Source organism: Microcaecilia unicolor, chromosome 9 (genome assembly GCF_901765095.1).
Source record: "Microcaecilia unicolor chromosome 9, aMicUni1.1, whole genome shotgun sequence".
NCBI classification, from domain to species: Eukaryota; Metazoa; Chordata; class Amphibia; order Gymnophiona; family Siphonopidae; genus Microcaecilia; species Microcaecilia unicolor.
This window is the reverse complement of record NC_044039.1, coordinates 210,846,130-210,865,316: the sequence shown is the minus strand read 5'-3', so window position 1 is coordinate 210,865,316 and position 19,187 is coordinate 210,846,130. Positions and strand designations below refer to the sequence as shown.

The following is a 19,187-nucleotide window of genomic DNA, read 5'->3' as shown; positions in this document are numbered from 1 at the left end:
GTTTAAAAAAGGTTTGGACAGCTTCCTAAAGGAAAAGTCCATAGACCGTTATTAAATGGACTGGGGAAAATCCACTATTTCTGGGATAAGCAGTATAAAATGTTTTGTACATTTTTGGGATCTTACCAGGTATTTGTGACCTGGATTGGCCACTGTTGGAAACAGGATGCTGGACTCGATGGACCTTTGGTCTTTCCCAGTATGGCAATACTTATCAACTGCTTTTATTGCATCCTCTGGCAAAGTTCCAAAGCTTTACTATGCACTAAGTGGAAAAATATTTTCTATGATTTGTTTTAAATGTACTACTTAGTAACTTCAGAGTGTGTTCCCTACTCTTTGTACTTTCTGAAAGAGTAAACAATGAATTCACATTTACCTGTTTTACTCCATTCAGGAGTTTATGGATTTCCATCATAAATCCCCCCTCAGATGTCTCTTCTCCAACCCAATTAGCCTTTCCTCATCTGAGAGTTGTTCCATCCCTTTAATCATTTTAATCTTTACTGATGCTAGACAGCAGGGGTAGGATGCTGCATTCAGTCCTAGCTTTGTGAAGATTTTGGATATTAGAGAAGGGTACAAGGTTTTGCTAGCTTTTTATCACTAGGTTCTCCACAAGGAGGTTCAAATAAGTTGGAAAGTCATTTGACTATGTAATACTCCATGTTATAGCACAGCTGAAGATCTTCAGCTGAGAATCTCACAACTTTGTGATTCAAGAACAAGGTCCCATGGTCTCTCAGTAAACTCAAGGGCAACTGTGAAGGCAAGAGACATGCTCACAAAGAGGTGGAGCTCTTCCTTCTCTACTCAATGATCAGGCAAGACCCTGGAGAAGGTCAGGAGACATTCTCACTCCATGATCCTCGTGGTGCCATATCATCCCAGAAGACCCTGATTTTCAGAACCAAACTAGTCATCCAAATTAGACCCATTGGAGCTTCTATACTAGACAAATACTTCATCGGTTCACATCTGGTGTTTCCTCTGGACTCAAGTTCTTGTGATTGAGAGACCCTAAGGTGGGCAGGCTCTGAAGAGAGAAATCCTCACAGAATAAACCTCCTCTGTCAAATCGCATTACCTTATTTATAACATTTGTTTTCTGTTAGGTTTGTTCTGGGTTTTCTGCTTGATGGTCTACAGAACGGTCTTACAGTGAACTCACTCAGAATTTGGATCGTGACCTTAAGAGACAAGTTAAAGAAAATGATTTGGACACCTAGATATTCTTCTTCTTATTTTTTTTTTCAAGCAGCTGAGATAGTGCAGGTCAAATCATCCTAAAACCTAAGTTTAGTTTGGAAGGTGCTTATTGTCGTCTTCCTTTAGCCTCTAAACTCTAGTTCACTTCTAAGGTGGTATGTGGTAACCATTGAACGGCCAAACGTATTAGCAATATGCTGGCTCTGCCCTCAGTCTCTCATTTCTTTCAGTTCTTTCTTGATAAGTTGTATTTACAGCAATGCCCAACTTTAAATCAAAAGTCAATTCAACCTTCCTTGAATCAAGAGTTTTCTACCCTGGGCTCAGCTTGTAGAGCAAAGGACAAACGCTTGTATGGCCAAACGTTGTTTGGTCTCCCTTCTATGGTATCTCTCCACTCTGTGCTTGTACTTGATATGTAGAATAAAAGCAGTATATTTGCCTTCACAGCGTCAACTGCCAGACAGATAAATAAGTACCTTAGATGCTACAGGGAGGTAACTTTCAGATGACTGAATTTGGAAGGTTCACTTTATTAGGGCTAAGCCTCTTAGCTAGAGCGATTAGAGGCCTCCCTGCAGATCAATGCATTCTTCACTAAGCATTATCACACTGAAAAGAGAAAAATCTGTAGATGCAGCATTATCCAGGTCTTAATCAATGCATCCTAGAGGACTATTATGTAGGTCTCCTTTGGAGTGGGAAATAGCGGAACAGAGTTATACATATGGTCACTGCTTTGTTACTCACATCAGATTGGACCAAGCACTGGTGTAACAGTAATTGCAGCATGGTGGCTGGTAAATACGTGAATTGGGTAATTCTGTTTTGGTTTGTAGCGCCAGAGAGAAAGTGACATTTATAAGGAAGAAGCTGAGAGGAGGAGCTGGAAGGTCCTTGAAAATACGTTGATGTCGTCCAGAAGGTGGCACTGTAACAGCTCACCCCGCCTGGTGCACAGCTAAGAGAAGGGAGTTTTTAAACTTGCCAATTCTCTTGCACACAAGATATTAATATGAGGTTATTACTCATTCCTCTACATTGTTAAGGTACCAAATTAGAAATAAGCATGTTGTATTTTATTCTGAAAGGTAATTAACTGATCTGACAGAATGCCCTAGCTGTTCCAGCAGAGACCCCCGATACTGTACGCAGGTCATCACCACACATCCACTGTCAGTGAGTTACCGAACCTTGCATTCAAGTTACGACTAAGAACTACCTGTTATAAAAGTGTGACAACTTTGTTACAAAAATAGACAGACAAATGAATACATCTCAAGTGTTCAATCCAGACAATCCAGAGTTTTAGGTGATTGAGTCATATTGTCTGCTATGTGGTTTTTTTTGTTGTTGTTACATTTCTACCCCGTGCTTTCCCACTCATGGCAGGCTCAATGCGGCTTACATGGGGCAATGGAGGGTTAAGTGACTTGCCCAGAGTCACAAGGAGCTGCCTGTGCCTGAAATGGGAATCAAACTCAGTTCCTCAGTTCCCCAGGACCAAAGTCCACCACCCTAACCACTAAGCCACTCCTCCACTGTTGCTACTATTTGAGATTCTACATGGAATGATGCTATTCCACTAGCAACATTCCATGTAGAAGTTGGCCCTTGCAGATCACCAATGTGGCCGCGCAGGCTTCTGCTTCTGAGTCTGACATCCTGCACGTACGTGCAGGACGTCAGACTCACAGAAACAGAAGCCTGCGCAGCCTTCTACATGGAATGTTGCTAGTGGAATAGCAACATTCCATGTAGAATCTCCAATAGTAGCAACATTCCATGTAGAATCTCCAATAGTATCTATTTTATTTTTGTTACATTTGTACCCTGCGCTTTCCCACTCATGGCAGGCTCAATGCGGCTTACATGGGGGCAATGGAGGGTTAAGTGACTTGCCCAGAGTCACAAGGAGCTGCCTGTGCCGGAAGTGGGAATCGAACTCAGTTCTTCAGTTCCCCAGGACCAAAGTCCACCACCCTAACCACTAGGCCACTCCTCCACTAGGCCACTCCTGGTGTATTGTTGTATATTTGACTTTGTTTAGGTCTTTTCTATTTAAAATGGAACTTCTTTCTATTCTATACTTATGTGCATGGTTCTTTTTTTTTTTATTGTAAACTGCCATGATCACTGGCTGTCAGCCGATATATAAAGTTTTAATTATTATTTTTTATTATTTATTGCATTTGTATCCCACATTTTGCCACCTATTTGCAGGCTCAATGTGGCTTACATGATTATGTTAACATTGTCATATCAGGATATCAAATACAGTAGAATTGTGCATAGTTTACGTAAGGGAGGATAGAAGGAGGAGGGAGTGATTAGGGTAGTTACAGAGGGTGGGCTTTCATAACCGATTGGGTTGGTGAGGTATAGTAGTGAGGCTGTCGGTTATCGGTTCTCATTCTAGGCTTTGTTAAAGAAGTATGTCTTCAGAGATTTGCGAAAGATAGTTAATAAATAATAATAATAATAATAATAAACGGCCATGATCACTGGCTGTCAGCTGGTATATAAAGTTTTAACGAACTGTAAACCGTTAACCTACTTATCAACATATCCGAACAGGCACAGAGAGGCATTACGGAAAAATACAGATACTCATATAATTACATCTGGATCCCACCTTGTCAGACAATAACTGCCCAACGGGTCACCTTTGATAGGAGTCAACTGGAAATGGGTGTCTGTCTGGTCCAGTCTCCCTTGCATACACACGCTGTGCCTTCTCACCCTACTTATTTAAATGTTATACCCTGTTGCTGGTCTTCTCCCAAAGATAAAACTACTACTACTACTTAACATTTCTAGAGCGCTACAATTTAACAAAGAGAGACAGTCCCTGCTCAAAGAGCTTACAATCTAATAGACATGTGAACGGTCGGTCCGATAGGGGCAGTCAAATTGGGGCAGTCCGGATTCACTGAACGGTAAGGGTTAGGTGCCGAACGCAGCATTGAAGAGGTGGGCTTTAAGCAAAGAAGACGGGCCGGGAGGGGGCTTGGCGTAAGGGCTCGGGAAGGTTGTTCCAAGCATAGGTTGAGGCGAGGCAGAATGAGCGGAGCCTGGAGTTGGCTTATGGCCTCTTCTGCCCGGAGCCTAATTTTTCTTAATATTCGATTATCTTTCTGTCCTTGGACCTTTCTTTCTCTTTAAGTAATAAATCTGCAGATTCATATTTTTACAATTTGTAACAGATGTGTTGAGTATTAATTCATTTAGGCTTATGAAATTCATCTGCCATTGACATAGGTGTTCAAACATTTTTTGATTGAACAATTCAGTATATACCGTATGGAAACTCCTTGTTTTCCTCTGGTGTACCACCCCATGTCCTGTCCAGTTACATTCAGATTCCTGGTTTGTGGTTATCTGGGGATCTGACCGATTAAGTTGAATTAGACGGCAAAAGCAGAACCATTTCTTTGAAACTGGAGCCTCTTTTGCTTGAAGGGAATTAGGATGGTTTCTACCTGAATTTGATCCTCATGTAAGTTCTTGATAAAGTTTGATATCATTGAGTTGTGTCACTTTTGCTCAGGTGCAGAGAGTTTTGGACAGATTTCCCTGAACAAGCTGGGTACAACGAAACTGGGATCCCAGTCAGAAGGAAGGAGATAAATGGTATATATTTTAGGCACACCAGTAACAATTTTTAAGACTATCTGAAGCACGAGTTGGCTACAGCTTTCAGTGAAATTTTGAAACTTTTAAGAAGCTGATAATATCGTTCTGGATTTTGGAGAAGAAAACAGCTCAGATAAGTGAACAATTAGTACATTCATAATTTTGAAATTGATGCAACTAGTTATGCTGGCATGCTATGCTGGAAAATGGGGTGCTCTTGGTATTCATTTAGGCACATTCGGCACGTTTGATTTCTGAGCACGGATTTTATTTATAACACTAATACATTGTAAAATGAAAATTGAAAAAATTTATAATTAAGAATTTTTTTTTCAAAGAACGTATTAATGAAACATCATTTGATGATCCCTAGATCATATAAATGGGTGACAATATGAGGAAGCCATAAAGGTATCTTTTAAAATAAACATTCTCCTATATTGATGTCATCAAACTCGGTGAATTCCACACATCTAAAATTCTACCCAAATAGCTTAACTTATTAAAGGCAGGACTATGCTCTTTGGGGATAAGGATGCTGCAGCCACATAGACCGTCTTGTAGAGCCTCGTGCAAGTTCTCAAGCACTGCTTTATATGAAGCCCTTTCACTATAGCTAAGGCCAGCTACCAATCACAGTGAGCTCTTTAAGTTTTAGCTCAGTTCAAAGACCACTGTGTATTCCCTTCCCTTTCTCAGAATTTCACCCTTTTCTGATAAAGGCACTATGTGGAAGAAAATCTGGTATACAATTACGACAGACAGCAGCTTTGTAAGCAGCACACTGTCCTTGACATGGGAAGGATTTTGGCTTATCCACTTCTTAAGTTCAGTTTTGAGCAATCTCAGCTAATAAGAAAACTATATTTTCAATAAAAGAATTGATAGCCTACTGATTCCCTCAACAGCAGTTACAGGCTGTTACCGACAGGAGTACCTTTTGTCTTATGTCAAAGCTCTCTCAAAAGTGAGAATCGGAAGACAGGTAGAGGTCCCAAGTCAGAGAGCTGGACTTACCAAAACTGGAGGCAGCAAGGAGGGATCTTAGCCTCCATTCCCTAGGCCTGATAACTCTGGGTGACCTTGAGCAGATGACGCAGTCTGCACTATCACACTAGCTGTGAGTGGTCCCCAGTAGGGACACCTTTATGGTGCACCTGAAGCATCTCTTGAAGAAGCCGAGATGTTTCAACATCCTGAGAACTCTAAGAGAAGACAACAGTAAACAACACTAACCATAATCAACTCTCATTATGGTTGTCTTTGAAATTATACCAGCACAGAGGAATGCTCTGTGTATCACAATAAAGATTCTCTATAGGTCCGAGAACAAAAATAAGACACTCTTTAATGATTGCTACAGAAATCTTTGGCACTGGTATAATTATTTTTGTAACTATTCATGACAAAAAGCTAAACCAAACAATGTTTTTTTTTCTTTAAAAGTAGGTCCACCAAATAAAAACGTTGTATACAAAACCATGCATGCCTTTCTCTAGTCCAGAGTACGGAAATATCCTGGTAAACTATATTCTATGGAAAATTAAACTAAAGAATGATAAAAGATACAAAGAGATGAGACACATGTTGAACTAAGACACAAAATAAAAAAATCAAAGCTACACAAGCAATGAAAAGTGAGCTGAGCTGGAAAGAGAACCAGAACTGGGACAGCCATGCGGTGTACGCACTCTCGGAACGTTTTCAAAAACTCAATCACATCAAAGACATTTCTGGCTCAAAACCAACCAGCAACAAGGAGAGGCAATTTTATCACAGCTATGGAGTGAAAAACATAATGGCACATGGCAGTCTTTGGACTGAAGTTCAGAGTTACAGTGCCTGGCCACCTGTCCTTCAGCGCAGTCTCCCTTACCTCACTGCAGCGGCCATGCTCCCCAGAGGATTGATCGGCAGTGGTTTCATTCCTGGGAACATACTTCTGCTCAGCACACGAGCTCCATTCGGAATCACCCCCGGTGGAACTGGAGAAAGGGAAAAACACTTTTTAAGTGGCATGTTTGCTTGGAGCTGAGTTTCATATCCTGCTTTGAGGTGCAAAATGTTAACACCCCCCCACCCCCCCACACACATACACACACCCAAAATTCCTCTCATGACATGAACCATCTAAGCCAAGGGTTCTGGAGGCCAGTTCTCCAAAGACACAGACAGGTCTGGTTTTCAGGATAACCATGCTACCTGAACTAGCCTTGTTCTCACATCCTATGGATGCAAATATATATTAATGAACTGATAAGATATTCTGGCCGCTGACTGGTTAAGTCGCTTGTTCGGGGTTATGCAGTAATTTTCAGTTTACACTGCTGGAAATTAGTAGTTAGTGCCTAAGTGAATACCTGCTATTTTGGGGGCGTTCTGGGGGGGGGGGCAGAGTCAGCAGTTTTGTTGGTTAAGTGCCAATATTCAACACTTAACTGGCCAGGATAATCGCATTAACCACAGTCCTACCTTTATGCACTAACCCACAGCTGCTTAAGTTCTGAATATTGACTTAACTGGCTACATATGCACTAGTCGGCTCCTCATAAACCGAATATTCAAAGCTGAAGCCCAGACATGGCCCGGCTCGGAATATCCGCGAATAATGCCGGCAGTGGTCAATGAAACACTCGCTGCTGCTGGCTGAATGTTGACCCTGAAGACTCCTTGTTCATGCCCTGAAAGGTAGACCTGCTTGCAGCCTTCTCCAAGACCATATAAGCTAAACTACATAATGCAGCCTTAACCGCATTACACCTATATGTTAGCAAGTGACTGCAGGGTCGGTCAACCCCGGTAAGCGGGGTAAGCGCCGCAGGGGGGCGGAGCCATACCGCGCCGCCCTTGGTGCTTTAAATCTTTAATTTACTTCCGTTCCAACAGCCACATCATTTGAAAGCCCTGCCCCGTCTCTAGCCTTCCCTCCCTTCGTGAGTTCGTTCTGCAGTCCCGTCTTCTGACGTCATTTCCTCGAGGGCGGGACTGCAGAACGAACTCACGAAGGGAGGGAAGGCTAGAGACGGGGCAAGGCTTTCAAATGACGCGGCTGCTGGAACGGAGGTAAATTAAAGATTTAAGCACCAAGGGCGGTGGGGATGGGGGCGATTCGGGCGAAGGAGAATCGCTGGACAGGGGGAGGGTGGGAGAAGAGAGAAAGGAGATGCTGGGGGGCGGGGGCGCGCGGGTGCCAACTCATCGTCTGCAGGGGGGCGCCAGAGACCCTAGGACCGGCCCTGAGTGACTGCTTGCTGTCCAACTATGTGTGCAGATCTCAATGGATAAAGTATACAACTACTACGCAGATTACTTTATTTGCGAGGTTCATGGAAACGTACCAGCTCACGTTTCGGGAAATAGTTTGAGGCTTATTTACTAGGGGGCTCTTTCAGTGATGTTAAGTGCAAAGCCTCTGTGGTAAATGTAGGGGGAGTACTAAGCTTCATAACTGACACCATACCTTGTCAGATAGTTCAGATGCACCTATGCTACCTGCCGAGGTGTAAGATGCAGGTCCCCAGTACTCTCTTCTTCCCACTGCGGCAGCAGTTCAGCACCTTCCTAAACGCCCCCCCCCCCCCCCCACGTGCTTCTCTCCTTCAGATTGCCCCTGTTCTTACTGTCCAGACAGGCTCTTCCCCCACAATGCAATCACCCCTACAACCCCCCAGAAGCATACCCCCATGTAGAAACGACCTCCCCCAAGCAACATAGCTCAACACACTAGGATTTACTTGGGGGTTCCGTGGAAGTCTTACAGCACAAGGCAGGAGAGGTCATGGGGATGGGATTTGATGTTCTGTGGTTACAATCAAAGTATTGAACATATTATATACAGGTACTTATTTTGTACCTGAGGCAATGGAGGATTAATTGACTTGCCCAGAATCACAAAGAGCTGCAGTGGGAAATGAACTCGGTCCCCCTGGTTCTCAGGCCGCTGCACTATCCATTAGGCTACTCCACAGCATAGCCTACTGCTTCACCCCCTACAACGCCCACCCAGGGATTACAGAACAGAGAGGGAGAGGTCCTCCTCCATTCTCACCCTATCTGGCTTGGGGTTTCAAAATGATGCCAAAAAACCCCTAGTAGTAATCTTGTGGTACTACCACTAGAGGATCACCGCTCTATATAAGGAGTGATTGCCCTTATATGGAAGGGTGGCTTCTAATAGTAGTAGTAGCAAATGAGTACTGCTAGGGGTCACCAGTATTATTTTGAAACTCCAAGCCAGATGAGGTGGGAGTAGAAGGGGACCTCTCCCACCCTGTGATGTAAGACTACCAGGGAATCCCCAGTACAGTCCTGGTGGGGGTGTGTAGGAGTAGGCTATACTGTTGAGGGGGTGCTACTTGTGGGGGGGGGGGGGGGGTTGAGTGTAGATGGTGGCATTGTTTGGAGGTGCTGTCCAGGGAGGAGAGCACTGATCTGATGGGGGGGGGGGGGGGGGGGGGGGGAGTTTGCTATGGAGGGAATTGGCAGGGTGCTCTCACTATGGCATTGCCACACTGGCAGATTGCATTACTGGCAGTCGTGACATCTAGCGGATGGAGCTGAGCACTAGCTCGCACTGCTGGCAATGCTCTGTTGCCACTTCTTTTCTGTCCATGACCCGCCCCTATCCGCATTACTCAGCTATCGTGGGATTTTTACTGTGCTGGCTGGTTCTGCTTAACACATCTTAGTAAAACATCCCCTAAGGTGCACTAGAGGCTTTGCGATCAACATGCTTTAACAGAGCTAAGGTGCTACGGTAACTGTTGAGGGCATTTCCATGCAGTGAACGAACAGCAGTAATCACTACTGCACCCTAGTGGCACCGATGCTAATGCAGAGCGCAGGAGGTATATGAGCGGGTAATGCTCAGTGTCGACTTCCATATTAACTGTAAGCCACAGTCCCCACAACCTGACATTTCCATGTTAGGTGTTAAACATGCTAATTAGTGTGCACTGACACAGCTAAGTAAACTGGCCCTGGTGTATGAGAACCCAAACTAGATTTGGAAATAACTAACGAAAATGTCATTAAAACAGACGTCATGTTATACACAGCGTTACCAGTGTTACCTAGTGAACAAAATTCAATTCTGTCTCTTGAGACTCTTTGGAGCTCTGCTTTTCCAAATAAATAAGGTTCACTGTACTAAGCTCTTCTGAAACAGAAGGGATTACACGGGTTTGCCAGTTGTCAGGGACTCCCAAGATTTATAAACCCGGTCGAGGGTAACTGCAACTTTCAGAATCCTCACTGTGACTTTCTCTAGAAAGCATTCAGAGCCCTCAGGATTCACTTGTCATTTACAGTTCAGAGACTCTGTTGATCCTGTTTCCCACACGTTCTGTGTGTGCTGTTTGCCATAATTTCACTTGATTACAATGGAAATACATTTGAAAATACAGAGATTAAAAGTCAGGAAGAAACGGCATTTGAAATATCATTTTCTGAATTTCTTCTTCACTCCAGTTTTACCATGATTTGACAATGCCAGAGGAAGTGTGTTATAATACCTACCTGATGTAAAACAGAGGATATCAAGAATCATAGTAGTTCTAATGTAAACCATTTATTTACTAGTAAAAAAGGCCCGTTTCTGACACAAATGAAACGGGCGCTAGCAAGGTTTTCCTCGGCTTCCCTGCAGCCACCCATGTCCAGCCACCCTCTTCTCCCCCTGCAGCCACCCATGTCCAGTGACCGTCCTCTTCCCCTGCAGCCACCCATGTCCAGCGAACCTCCTCTCTTCCCTGCCCCCCCCGCAGCCACCCATGTCCAGCGACCCTCCTCTCTCCCCTGCCCCCCTGCAGCCACCCATGTCCAGCGACCCTCCTCTCTCCCCTGCCCCCCCGCAGCCACCCATGTCCAACGAACCTCCTCTCTCCCCTGCCCCCCCTGCAGCCACCCATGTCCAGCGAACCTCCTCTCTCTCCCCTGCCCCCCCCTGCAGCCACCCATGTCCAACGACCCTCCTCTCTCCCCTGCCCCCCCGCAGCCACCCATGTCCAACGAACCTCCTCTCTCCCCTGCCCCCCCTGCAGCCACCCATGTCCCAGCGAACCTCCTCTCTCTCCCCTGCCCCCCTGCAGCCACCCATGTCCAGTGACTCTCCTCTCTCCCCTGCCCCCCCTGCAGCCACCCATGTCCAACGAACCTCCTCTCTCCCCTGCCCCCCCTGAAGCCACCTATGTCCAGCGAACCTCCTCTCTCCCCTGCCCCCCTGCAGCCACCCATGTCCAGTGACCCTCCTCTCTCCCCTGCCCTCCCTGCAGCCACCCATGTCCAGCGACCCTCCTCTTTCCCCTGCCCCCCCTCCAGCCACCCATGTCCAGCGACCCTCCTCTGGACATGGATCAGCTGTGAGGCATGGTTTTTTCCCCCTCCCCGGGTTCTGAAGTCGACATCATAATGGCTACGGTGATGTTGGCCTGATCTACGGAGCCTAGCAGACCAATGAGCCACGGTCCCAGGCAGGTCAGAACGTTGGAGGTGAGAATTATTATATAGGATTTGTAGCATTTGTATCCCACATTTTCCCACCTATTTGCAGGCTCAATGTGGCTTACAATTGTCCCGTAATGGTGATCACCAATTTCGGAAAAGAGAAATACATAGTTAAGGTGAAGGAGACAGAGTGGGTTAAGTATTCAAGTAGGAAGTTCATTTTCATAGTAAGAAATAAAAAGGTAATGGGTAAAACTTCATACGTGGTAAATTGTCCTGAACAATTGTCATGCTCAAGCATCTAGAGACTCTCTATTTAACCTTCTTTTCAGGCTCTATCCTTGCTGCTGAACTTTCTTTAGCTAGAGTTTCATGTGGCATCAAGGGTTGAATGATGTAGAATTAACCAGACCCAACTAATCAAATCCCATCAGAAACCGGCAGTGGAAGCCTAAGCTAGCATGGGAAAGTTTACAGTCACTCAGGAAACCCCAGTGTTCTTTCAAAGTGATGCCTTTGGTTGCATTTTGCATGGCAAGGGAGTCACAGAACACACAGCATGTCCAGTTCTAAGAGGGACATTATAGGTTAGTCCTGGATTTGAACTCGCATCCCGAAGCAGTGAGCTGCTTATAGCTCAAAATACCACCCCACTGAAATCAGTGCTGCTGGTTCCATAATGCATCAGGACAGGGTTGTTGGAAATTTTTTATTTTTATTTTTTGTTACATTTGTACCCTGCGCTTTCCCACTCATGGCAGGCTCAATGCGGCTTACATGGGGCAATGGAGGGTTAAGTGACTTGCCCAGAGTCACAAGGAGCTGCCTGTGCCGGGAATCGAACACAGTTCCTCAGGACCAAAGTCCACCACCCTAACCCCTAGGCCACTCCTCCACGGTTGCTACTATTTGAGATTCTACATGGAATGTTGCTTTTCCACTAGCAACATTCCATGTAGAAGTCGGCCCTTGCAGATCACCAATGTGGCCGCGCAGGCTTCTGCTTCTGTGAGTCTGACGTCCTGCACGTACGTGCAGGACGTCAGAATCACAGAAACAGAAGCCTGCGCAGCCTTCTACATGGAATGTTGCTAGTGGAATAGCAACATTCCATGTAGAATCTCCAATAGTAGCAACATTCCATGTAGAATCTCCAATAGTATCTATTTTATTTTTGTTACATTTGTACCCCGTGCTTTCCCACTCATGATGTGGCTTACATGGGGCAATGGAGGGTTAAGTGACTTGCCCAGAGTCACAAGGAGCTGCCTGTGCCTGAAGTGGGAATCAAACTCAGTTCCTCAGTTCCCCAGGACCAAAGTCCACCACCCTAACCACTAGGCCACTCCTCCACTGTTGCTTCTATTTGAGATTCTACATGGAATGTTGCTATTCCACTAGCAACATTCCATGTAGAAGTCGGCCCTTGCAGATCACCAATGTGGCCGCGCAGGCTTCTACATGGAATGTTGCTAGTGGAATAGCAACATTCCATGTAGAATCTCCAATAGTAGCAACATTCCATGTAGAATCTCCAATAGTATCTATTTTATTTTTGTTACATTTGTACCCCGTGCTTTCCCACTCATGATGTGGCTTACATGGGGCAATGGAGGGTTAAGTGACTTGCCCAGAGTCACAAGGAGCTGCCTGTGCCTGAAGTGGGAATCAAACTCAGTTCCTCAGTTCCCCAGGACCAAAGTCCACCACCCTAACCACTAGGCCACTCCTCCACTGTTGCTTCTATTTGAGATTCTACATGGAATGTTGCTATTCCACTAGCAACATTCCATGTAGAAGTCGGCCCTTGCAGATCACCAATGTGGCCGCGCAGGCTTCTACATGGAATGTTGCTAGTGGAATAGCAACATTCCATGTAGAATCTCCAATAGTAGCAACATTCCATGTAGAATCTCCAATAGTATCTATTTTATTTTTGTTACATTTGTACCCTGCGCTTTCCCACTCATGGCAGGCTCAATGCGGCTTATATGGGGCAATGGAGGGTTAAGTGACTTGCCCAGATTCACAAGGAGCTGCCTGTGCCAGGAATCGAACTCAGTTCCTCAGTTCCCCAGGACCAAAGTCCACCACCCTAACCACCAGGACCGACTTAAAATGTCCCTATTGGAATTGGGTAAACTGGCAGCCATGAGAAAAATCAGAGGCTAGAGGGAACATACTATTAAGCAGTGTTAACAAATTTGTTTCTGTAGAAGTGAAAATGAATAAAGGTTGCTGTAAATTCACGTTAATTGCACGCCGTTCTGTAAGTTCGTTAGGATGTCAGCATTTAATTGCACCGTACCACAGACTTGCTCCCCTCCTCCTCCTCTGTACAGCATATTGCTGGTGTTAGGCGGACTAATTCTCCTCTTAGCGAGAACAGTGCAGAGAGCATTGATCACAGCTGGCTGGCTACGGAACTATATTATCATCAGCTTCCCACTTTTCTTTCTGCTTGTTTTTCTTCCAGTTACACAGTTTATTCTTCTGATTTTGGCTGCCTGTCCTGGGAGCTGGCACAACACACTCTACCTCTGCAGCTCTGCCAACAGCAGCCCCTTGCCAGCGCGCTCCGATAATGCAGTGCTCGCTTGGCCTAGAAACACATGACAGACCTAATAACGTACTTCCTGTGGCTCTTTCCTACGCTGTCCAGCTACACCAAGAATAAAACCTTTCAGGAGAACATCAAGGCTAAAAAAAAAAAAAAAAAAAAAAAAAACCCCACAAGGGAACAGAATGGCTCAGTGAACTGAACATGGAAACAGGACCCTTCGTTTCTAGCGGTGGTTGAAATATAGCTATTGCCAGTAGCAGTTCAGAGTCATTTGGATCTGAAACGCTGCACGAGTAAATGGGCTGATGGTATTCGTCCCGGTGGGCAAATGTCCACATAAGAAAATCTATCATCACAACTGGGAAGAATTAAAGATCTGATTGGTAGTCTTAGCTGAGAAGTCAAACATGCCATTGGTAGAGAAGTGGACTTAACTCTCTGACCCTTAAGACATTTCTGTAGGGGGGGGAGGGGGAAAGGAGAGATACTGGCAGGATGCTGCTGGAATATTTAAACTCCAATTCAATCAGTTGGGGTAGATGTCTCGGCGGGGGCATCTAATCAATAACTTCCACAATCCCAGCGCTTTGCAGCAATAGTAATCACAACATATAAATGATTTCAGTTAGGCGGAACTATGAATTACAGAACACTACAAATTCTTCATTGAGCCATCGGTGGCAGCTCGTTTCACATCAGCCACAGCTCGTGATTTGACTTACTCTTCGCCGGCTCATATAAACTTCATTACTCTCCTTTTTACACGGCTACTGCAAAAATAGCACTTATCTGAAAATCGCAGACAAGCCAAATAGGAATTAGCCATATTTATCTTACAAAAGTTAATTATAAAAAGCTAGAAACAGGAGAGTAATTAAGTTTCACCTAACCTGAATCATTTGTATGTTGTGATTACCTATTGCTGCAAAGCATTGGGGTTGCGCAATACTTAAAACTGGCAATTACTGAGGTCCTGTGAATAAACAGAGGACGCTAGACTCCAGCACCTGACTAACGTATTTCATAACCATTAACGACTTACTGCAAAAAATACACAGGACTCGATATTCAAAGGATTTACTCTCCTAACTTTGAGGCCCTTTTACTAAACCACATTAAGATCCAATGTTTGCTTAACATGGGGGAGAAAAAAAAACACCTTACCATAAGAGGAGGTAAAGTGTTTTGCAATAGGAGTGGAGTTGTAGCCTAATGGTTAGTGCAGTGGACAGAGAATGAGGGGAAACTGGGCTTAATTCCCACCAGGGCTGCCGAGAGACTGAGCCAGGCACAGAGCAGGGCTGCCGCTCCCCCCAGGACCATTGCATAGCCAGACCCCAAAAACTGGGAGAGATGGAGCCCAAAGTGTGGGGGGGGGGGGGGGGGCACATTTTGCCCCACCCCCCTTTTCTCTGCCACAACTCCACATACCTTGGCAGGCAGACATCCCCAAACACCACCAGCAGAAGCCCTCCTCCAGCGCTGTTCTCTGCCGCACTGCTTGCCCTGTGGCTGATTTTCCCTCAAGTCGCACATGCTCAGCATCTGTGAGAAGCAACCTCAGGCCAGGCAACGTGGCAGAGAACAGCGCTGGAGGAGGGCTTCTGCTAGCAGGGCTTGGGGACCCCCCCACCAGCCAAACCAGAGGTGTCTGCTCCTCCCCAGCCTCTAAGGGGGGGGGGGGGGGGGGGTCCAGCACCAGAGTTTTCTCTCTCCTGCTCCTGTTGGGACCTGATCACCTAGGTCCCATCAGAAGCAGGAGAGAGAGAGAGAGACTCCAAGGGAATCTTGTCCCCCCTCCCCTCCTCTCTGCAGCCCTGATTCCCACTGACTCCTTGTGCCTCTGGGCAAGTCACCTGACCCTCTGCTGCCCCAGGTAAACAATAAGTACCTGTATATAATATGTAAACCACTTTGACTGTAACCACAGAAAGCACTATATCAAACCTCATCCCCCCTTCCTTTTTCCTCTTTGCGTGTGCTAATCACATGCCATTTATTTTTTTTGAAAACGTTTTGGAGGAAGGTATGGCACATGTGTGGAAGCGCTAACCAGCTAGTGTGTTCACATTAGTGCGTACTAACTGGTTAATGTGCGGTTAACACGAGAGCACATACCTGCTCCCTAAACTGCTTCCCTCCTAAACCAACTTCTCCCCTTCCACCATTCTCTATTTCTGTCGACAACACGCTCATTCTTCCTGTCTCGTCTGCTCGCAACCTTGGGGTCATCTGCGACTCCTCCCTCTCCTTCTCTGCCCATATTCAACACATTGCTAAAACCTGTCGTTTCTTCCTTTATAACATCGCCAGAATTCGCCCTTTCCTTTCTGAACACGCTATCAGAACCCTCATCCACACTCTCATCACCTCTCGCTTAGACTACTGCAACTTGCTTCTCTCAGGTTTTCCATTCAGCCATCTCTCTCCTCTTCAATCTGTTCAAAACTCTGATGCACGACCAATATTTCACCAAAGTCGTTATGCCCATATCAGCCCTCTCCTGAAATCACTTCACTGACTCCCTATCCGTTTCCGTATACAATTCAAGCTCCTCTTGTTGACCTATAAGTGCATTCACTCTGCAGCCCCTCACTACCTCTCCACCCTCATCTCTCCCTACACTCCTTCCCTAGAACTCCGTTCACTAGGCAAATCTCTCCTAATTGCACCCTTCTCCTCCATCGCTAACTCCAGACTCCGCTTCTTCTATCTTGCCGCACCTTATGCTTGGAATAGGCTTCCTGAGCCATTACGTCTAGCTCCATCCCTGGCTGCCTTCAAATCTGGGCTAAAGGCCTACCTGTTTGATGCTGCTTTCGATTCCTGACTTGTAACTTTTATCTTATCCTTATGTGTCCTGTCTGTCCTTCCCTTCTCCTTTTTGGTCCTGTTTGTCCTGATTTAGATTGTAAGCTCTTTTGAGCAGGGACTGTCTTCTTCATGTTCAATTGTAAAGCGCTGCGTACGACTGGTAGCACTATAGAAGTGATTTATAGTAGTAGTAAACAGGAGGCGGTAAGTGATCCCATGTTAATGTTTTTACAAATCCCTTACGCTAATGGAAAAATTAGTGCGGGATCTGTGAAAATAAAATAGGAAAAAATCCTCTCTTAGGGAATTAGCATGCAGGAAATCTCTGTGCTAGGATGTGCTAAACCGAGATTTTACCGCAGCTCAGTAAAAAAAAAAAAAAAAAAAAAAAAAAAGGCCCTTTTGAGAGTTATGCTCATAAATTGGCCTTTTGAAAATTTACTAGATCCGCATACATAAATCCTTACTCAAAATTTCACTAAACTTAAATTTAGGAGCATGAAAAGTGAGCAGCAGCAAAGGCAGATTCATGGCAAGGCAAAGTCGTCAGAAATTTAGCACCGATTTTCAGCACTAGGCTTATAAATCTAGGCAGACAAATTTATAAGCACAAATTTTCAGCTGAAAAGTTCTGCTCCTAGGTCTGACTGAAAATAGGGCACAGATTTAGGAGGCTACCTTAGGAACATAAATTTGGCAGCTCAGCATTTTCTGAATATTGGGCCCATACAGAGCAATATTACGTCTGCGGCGGTCAGTGATCTAAAAGGTACCGAGTGCCACAGGCAGAATCAGACCTAGATATCCAATGGAAACCTAATCCGGGCAACTGACACTGAATATTTGGGTCTTAGTCGAACACTGGAAGATATTCAGGTGCCGCCCAATATTCAGACTGCTGTTTTGATAATGCCGGATAAGTTCAGGGCAGCCTTTCATCCGGGAACCTTCCTAGTAAGAGGACTGAAAATCATTGCTAAAAATAGGTAATTCCTTAAAAATAGGTAATTCCTAACTCCGGCAAAGGAGTCCTGAGGAATGGAAGCAGTAAACTGGACAGACACCTTTCTGCAGCTTCTATCTCAATACTCAGTTTTTTTCCAGTCGAGATATGGAGACTAATAATGAATAAGGCACGTACAGAAAACACAGTTATATTAGACTTCGTGGATACCTGGAATGAAAGCACACATTTTGTTTTATGATTTTGAAGCATTCGTTTACATTTTGCTTGCTCAAAATTAATTGGCTACATGGTATTCTAGCCTGGATAGCCTCCCACCAAACATCTGTATTGTTTCCAACCCATAAAATAACAGAACACATAGTTCAGAAGCTTCCCACTGTAAAGATGAGAGTATTTCTCTTATAGAGACTAAACAATAACACAGTGACCTTATCCAAAAATGAGCCGGACCTGGAAACCCACAAGCATAAAACTACCACCACCTTTTAACTCTGTACCTCTCTCCGAAGACCAGAAGCCTGATCTTTAGGGCTCTTCCTTGACACCAAGTCTTCAGTGTCTTAGTACATTTCCAGATCGTGCTGGACTTCCGAGCGCAAACCTCGCATGCAGCCAGAACTAGTTGCATACTAGATCTACCTTGTAATTACTTTCTGTCATCCTTCCCAAGTTTACTGTTCAGATCAAAAACAGGTCTGCGCTGTACAAAGCCTTTTAAATTATGCAGCTGCCCTGGTCCCATATTTGAATCGTATTCCACTACTATAAATCAAACACATGGGGGGGGGGGGGGGGTAGGTGCTCAATGAGATTTAACCAGGTAGGAAGGCTATCTGGTTACATCTTGCTGGCCGCCTCTTGTTGACGATATTCACTGGCACTTAACCGGTTACTGCTACTGAATATCAACGGTGGCATTATTCGGTTAGTGCAGGGTGAACCGGGAGCAGAGTAGGGGATGAGCCAGGACTTACCCGGGTTAATGCTTATCACTTACTTTGCTCCCACAATTCAAACCACCTTTAAAAACTGTTTCGATCACATGCCGCAACTATGAAATCTCTCTCCATATATTGAAAAGACGAGTCCGACCACGGTGGTCTATGCCATAACCTCATGACTGGACTACTGTAATGCCCTGTACACTGGTCAATCCCAAAAGAGTTTGCACCAGCTCCAACTAATTCAGAATGCTGCAACACAACTGATAGAAGGCTGCAAGCGCCGTGACCACATCACACCCCTGCCTGCAAAAACTACACTGGCTACTGGTACCATACAGGTCTAAATTTAGAACTTCATGTTTGATTTTGAAGGTTCTCGGACAAAATGGGCCAAAGTACTTAAAGAACGTTAGCTCTCTTTATACCTCTAATGTCCTATCAAGGAACATCACTATCTGTACACTCATCGAAACAACTTGTACGATGCAAGCCTTCTCAGGAGTAGCCTTCCATGCTCTGGAACTTACTCCCAGGTGACGAGACTACCTCTACTTCAGGAAGCAGATGGAAGCCTGGCTCTTTTCCCAAGCTTTTAATACATGCGGTGATA

The 19,187-nt window shown here is 45.1% G+C and overlaps 1 protein-coding gene across 6 annotated transcripts in view; it reads right to left on the bottom strand.

Annotated features, from left to right (window-relative positions):
* FOXN3 (forkhead box N3) overlaps nt 1-19,187 on the bottom strand; it is a 500,879-nt gene that overhangs the window by 34,708 nt on the left and 446,984 nt on the right. For all 6 annotated transcript variants that reach the window (XM_030213917.1, XM_030213920.1, XM_030213919.1 and 3 more), the window contains one exon: nt 6,722-6,830. In XM_030213917.1, coding sequence (XP_030069777.1) covers nt 6,722-6,830 — 109 coding nt within the window. The remainder of the gene's footprint in view (nt 1-6,721; nt 6,831-19,187) is intronic.